The sequence below is a fragment of the Taudactylus pleione genome, unplaced genomic scaffold (assembly GCF_031769625.1).
Source record: "Taudactylus pleione unplaced genomic scaffold, aTauple2 ptg000155l, whole genome shotgun sequence".
Classification (NCBI taxonomy): Eukaryota; Metazoa; Chordata; class Amphibia; order Anura; family Myobatrachidae; genus Taudactylus; species Taudactylus pleione.
In genome coordinates, this window is record NW_028284557.1 from 3,583,197 (window position 1) to 3,589,196 (window position 6,000).

The window sequence follows — 6,000 nt, forward strand, 5'->3', positions numbered from 1 at the left end:
GATTATATCCCTCTTAACTATTTATTCTATTCAAAATTATTTCACCTTGGCTAGTATTATACTCCTATAATTTATTATTTCCATTTTTATCTTGAGTGATACATACATTGATTAATTACTCAGTATAAATTTATGTTTGAGGCTAAATTTTGTCACATCATGCTATGTGTTTAATGTTGTTTGTCTTTGTTAGTCCCGTATCTAATGTTAACGAACATAATAAAAACCTATCAGGTAGAACTTGTGCCCCAACAGAAAGAGAGTACGGTACTTTCTTTCCCTACAATTACATTCCTATTTTACTCTCATGGGTGCACCTCCACATAAACTAGATTATATGAACATTTATCTTGAATTATATAACAATTGTGGGAGTATTTCTACCTGTTTAGACCTATAGACATTACTACAGAATTGGTACCAGTGCTTAGGGTTTCCTCTATACCCTTTCCCCCCATTTTGATGACCAAGATTTCTATAAATTACAGATGGAAGTGGGCAGCAATGTCTATGGGATAACCACAACAGACCACAAGATAGTGAGTCCTTACCAATCCCGGTGTAAATTCACAGTTAGAAAGATTGCCTACTTTAGGCCCAGACCATCCCCATTAAATATAAAAAGTGCTACTATAAAAGGTGATTGCAATATCATAAGAGATCTCTGGGAAAAGGTTTAGTACCACAATCATCTGGCAAAACAGTAAACTTGCAATGCTTAATGACAGTATAGGCAACTTTATTAGGTACAACTTACATATTTCATGGCATGTGAATATACAGGAAATATACCTTAGAGATTCTACATATTTATGCTGCAAATCTCCCATTCAACGTTCTATTGGATTGAGAGCAAGTGACTGGAGGCCATTGGAGTACACTGAATTCCTTGTCATGTTCATGGAGCCATCTTAAAATAACGTGCTCTGTGACATGGCGTGGTATTACTTTTGGAATTAGTCATAATAAGGTGGGTCACATGGTCAGCAACAATACTGTGGTAGGCTGTGGCAGCTAAATAATGCACATCTGGCATTAAGGGGCCTGATGAGAACACATTCATACATTCCTCTTATCTTTACACAAAACACCTTCATGGGTCAATGAACCACTGACACAAGACTGGATGAATCCATGGATTTATGTTATTTAAGCCAAACACTGACTGAACCATCTGCATGTCACAACAGAAAATGAGATTCATAAGACAAGATAACATTTTTCCAATTTTCAACTTTGCCGTTTTGGTGAGCCTGTCTCCAGCGTAGTCTGTTTACTATTCTTAGCTAACAGGAGTGGTCTTCTGCTGCTGTAACCCATCCACTTCAAGGTTTGACATGCGGTGCGTTCAATCATGTTCTTCTGCATACCACTGTTGCAATACATATTATTTGGGCTACCATCTCCGTCCTGTCAGCTTGAGCCAGCGCCTGGCCATACTCCTTTAATCTATCTCAATAGCCAGATGTTTTCGTCCACATGACTGCTGTTCACTGGATGCAATTTTTTCTTGCACATTATTCTCTGAAAGCTCTAGAGTAGGGGTGGGCAATAAGCAGCCCGCCAGATGTTGTAGAACTACACATCCCAGCATGCCCTGCAACAGTTTTGCTATTTGGCCATGCTAAAACTGTTGCAAGGCATGTTGGGATTTGAAGTTCAACAACAGCTGGAGGGCCGATTATTGCCCACCCCTGCTCTAGAAACTGTTGTGCATGAAAATCCCAGTATATCAGTTTCTGAGAATACTCAAACAACCCCACCTGGCACCAATAATCATTCCACCATAACAGTAATTTCCATCATTTTTCTTTCCCATTCTAGTGATTAGACTGACCAACAATTTGTCTTTTGACCATTTGTTCATGCTTTTATGCATTGCTGCCACATGATTTATATAGTAGAGCAGATGTGTACTAGCGCACTGAGACAGATGGGAATGGTGAGATTAAGCGAGCTGCCGTATGGGATAGCTGACTCTATCCCTAGGTCATAAACAGAAAAATAGATATACTGCTCTCAGCTAACGGTGGTAAATACGTGGTGCAATATCTGCCGTATGTGGTTGTAGCTTCTGACCCAGCCCCCTTTATTCTCACAGTTGGTGCAACAGACATTATTTTGCATGTGCAGTTTTTCTGGTTCTTTCTGGTTTAGCATACCTCCCATTAAATACCTTTTTTACCATTATACTATCGGTTTTTGGTGAATTTCTGCATGACTACATAATACATTTACTATTGAGTGTAGGTCTTTGTATCAATCGGTCGGTTTATTTAATTGTAGGTGTATATTATACATTCCATCCTCAGTTTTATATACATACCACATAATGGCCTTTAGATTATTGGCACCAGTGCAATACTAGCGCAGAAGCTACGACCACATACGGCAGAATTGCACCACGTATTTACCACCGTTAGCTGAGCGCAGTATATCTATTTTTATGCCACATGCTTTGCTAAATAGATATTTCCATTATCGAAGCAGGTGAACAGATGTACCTAATAAAGTGGCCACTGAGGCCCAATCTAATTAACTCACCCCCGCACAAGAGGGGGGAGAGTTGCTGTTGCAACGGCATGTAACCGCCGATGGCCCTACCTTGTCACAGATTCATGGACAATAAGTGTGCAAACAAATATCCATGAATGCAGCGGTACCGGAAGTGTGACATATAGCAGCACCTACTCGTTCCCGAGAGTAAATCGCGGGTTGTTGGATCCAGCCTTAGGTCTATACAAAGTGATAAAAATAGGGTACTTTTAATACTATGGCTTTCTGACGCAATAACCACACACTGCTGAGTTGAATGTATAGACCATGTTTACCTCCAGCAGCATCTAGGCAATAGAGAGGTATAAACTATTACTGAAGCTGCATACACACAACGATTTTTTTAATGATTATCGTTAAACGATATCGTTTAACGATAATTGATGGCAAAAATCGTTCACTTTCTGAGTCAAACGATGAACGATTATTGTTCATGTGCGTTCACGTTTGTAGTTTGTCGTTTGTAGTTTGTCGTTCAGTCAGACTTGTCAACTCAACGATTTTCATTAAGGGAATATGCAAAAATCGTTTGTAGTTCATAAAAATCATTCATGACATTTAGTAAATGAACAACTTTAGTAAACGATTTTAGTAAATTTTTTCAAGGGAAAAAATCGTTTACTCAAATCGTTCATTAATAAAATCGTTGTGTGTGTATGCAGCTTTAGTGGTGCAATTACAGACATTGGTATGAATATGTATTATAGATAAAGAGAAGGAAATATATAGGTGTGTCTCAATTGCTAAAAGGATGACTCCCTACTGCAATACCCAGGAAGAACATGAGTATTATAATGTATAGATACATATGCTGAGGAAGGAATAAATATATATAACATTACACTGTTAGAATGGAATAATCAATTTGTCTCTCTTATTGTACACACCTCCAGAATATATTGACACTATAAACATATCCTAGTTGATGTTTTGCTTACCTCCTACATTAGCAGTCCCTGCAAGAGTGTAATATAGAAATGTATGAACCCCCATCATCGTGGGATTCACACACATGAACAATCTTCAGACTGACTACATTACAGTATACATACAGGGATAAACATTAGTAGATAAACTCCTAGGACTTATTTGTACAGAAAAAGCATGTACCTTTGTCAATCATGCATCTTTCTACATCACCATTTTGACACACACAGGGGCATATGACACATACACACACATAAGGGCATATTTAGTGATGGTGGTAACTAACTGTACATAGTAGGAAAGGGTGAATATATATATAAAAAGGTATGTCATCAAGAGATGGTTGGGTATGTTCCTATACAATATATGAAGGTTGATGTACACACAGCCATAGAAAGATATTTATATACACGTAGACGAGGTTACAGTACAAATGTACATGGTTATGTATTACATAGTTACTAATTTTAGTGATTAGCTTGCAGGGGCAATTGCTGCTGAAACCTCGTACATCTAAATATGTCACAGGGCAGATCATCCTGCTCACCTGGGTGCACTACACACATTCTGTCATTTGAAAACATTCAGTTTCCATAAATATCACCTAAATTCAAAACGGCAATTAGACAGTAATAATTGCATCGTACATGTGACAAATGGGGAATGTAATAGTGTAATTTGCTAATATTGAAAACAAGGGACATTTTCAGGAACAAATCTGAAACCTGCCAATGACTACCACAGATATATATACACACATACATGGGTGTGAGGGCACACCTAGTGCACAGACAGACAGGGGGACCCGCTCACCGTGTGGTTGACCCCCCACATCAGCACACTCAGGAGGGGCTCGCTGGCGCGGAAGAGCTTCACTTTCTGACACACAAAATGCTTCTTCTTGGTTTTGGTTTTGCTGGCGGTGCCGGCGGCGGCGGCGCTGCTGCAGTTGGAGGCCATGGTCCCCGCGATCTCCCGGGAGCGGTCCTGGGGCTCTGCGGGCTCTCTGGGCACAGATCAGTTACCGGGATCCCGCCTCCCGGGGCATCGGCCCCAGCTACCAGGCTCTCATGTCCCCAGTCTTCCGCCCACGGTCCGGTCCAGCCGGATCAATCGTCCCGGTCCCGCCGCGGTGATGTGACCCCGGTAGGCGGCTCTCTGTCTGATGCTCTGCGGCTCTCAGTCTCGCTCCCCGCCTGTCAGTGCGTCGGTGCCGCTCCCCTGCCAGCTGTCACAGTGAGCCATGCAATGCCCCGACACAGCGAGGCTAGAGGCGACCCTGCACCGTGCTCCCAATACCGGCACGGCCTTCCAGCAGCTCTCCGTCCGGTGTTCCCGGTAGAGCCGGTCCGGTCCCCGCTCCGGACAAGATGGCTGCCTGCTGTGGGCGGTGCGGGCCGCTGCAACTCGGGCGGCTGGCGGGGGGGAGACGTGAGACAGCAGCTAGCGGGGTAACTGAGCGGAGTACGCGTGAACCGGGGCTCCGCAGGCTGCTGCTACTGACTGACAGCCCGGGGCAGCGGTGTAAGGACCAAGTTACTGAGTCCTGGTGGCCTGCGGGTACAGGGGACGTACAGCCGCCACCCCCGGGCCAGCGCGTCAATGAGACAGTCCGAGACAGGCTGACAGATTGCACCGTGTACGACATGGGATGGGATGAGCGTGTGTGCAGGAGATGCTGCAGCTGAGTGATGGGATAGGGCGAGAGATTAGCAGTGTGAATGGGTACTTGTGTACTTTACGGACTCATTGCAGAGAGAACCGAAGTGTCCTACACTCATTATTATTATTATCAATCATGGTAATGTCTAAATCCCCTTCATGGAGAGGACCCTGACTTCAGCAGCCAGTGTCCAGCATCATTCCCTACCACCCAAGTGGGCATAGAGGAGAAATATAACCTTGTGGCGAGCCCGAAGCATGGCGAGCGCACAACTTTCTTCTTTAGGTAGGGACAACTTTCGGTACTTGTGTACGCAGTGGCGTAACTTCATCCCAGGTGTCCGAAGGCAAGATAAATGTTGGTGCCCTCCATCCCCCAAATTAAAATGTACCACCCCCCTAGCACATATGCCAGCCCCAGCTGCCGCCGCCACCCCCCTATGCAGTTCCTTTTGTATAATGCCCCCAGTAGTGGTCCCCCTATGCAGTGCCCTCAGTAGAGGTCCCCCTATGCAGTGCCCGCCTATGTAGTGCCGCCCAGTAATGGTCCCCCTATGCAGTGCCTCCAGTAGTGGTTCCCCTATGCAGTGCCTCCAGTAGTGGTCCCCCTATGCAGTGCCCCCAGTAATAAGGCCCCTGTAGTGCCCCCAATAGTAAGGCCCCTGTAATGCCCCCAGTAGTATGCCCCCTGTAATGCCCCCAGTAGTAAGCCCCCTGCAATGCCCCTGTAGAGCCCCAAGTAGTAAGCCCCTTGTAATGCCCCCTGTAATGTGCCCCCAGTAGTAAACCCCGTAATAAGCAGCAGCCCCCTGTAGGCCCCCCCCCCCCCGCATGCACACACATACAAAAAAAACA

General features: G+C 44.5%; 1 protein-coding gene across 1 annotated transcript in view; it reads right to left on the reverse strand.

The window, feature by feature from the left end:
- Nucleotides 1-5,076, reverse strand: part of PIP4K2B (phosphatidylinositol-5-phosphate 4-kinase type 2 beta) — a 47,309-nt gene extending 42,233 nt beyond the window's left edge. Inside the window, exon 1 of the mRNA XM_088474604.1 lies at nucleotides 4,297-5,076. Coding sequence (XP_088330730.1) covers nucleotides 4,297-4,443 — 147 coding nt within the window. The 5' untranslated portion in view covers nucleotides 4,444-5,076. The remainder of the gene's footprint in view (nucleotides 1-4,296) is intronic.
- Between the last annotated feature and the right edge of the window lie 924 nt (nucleotides 5,077-6,000).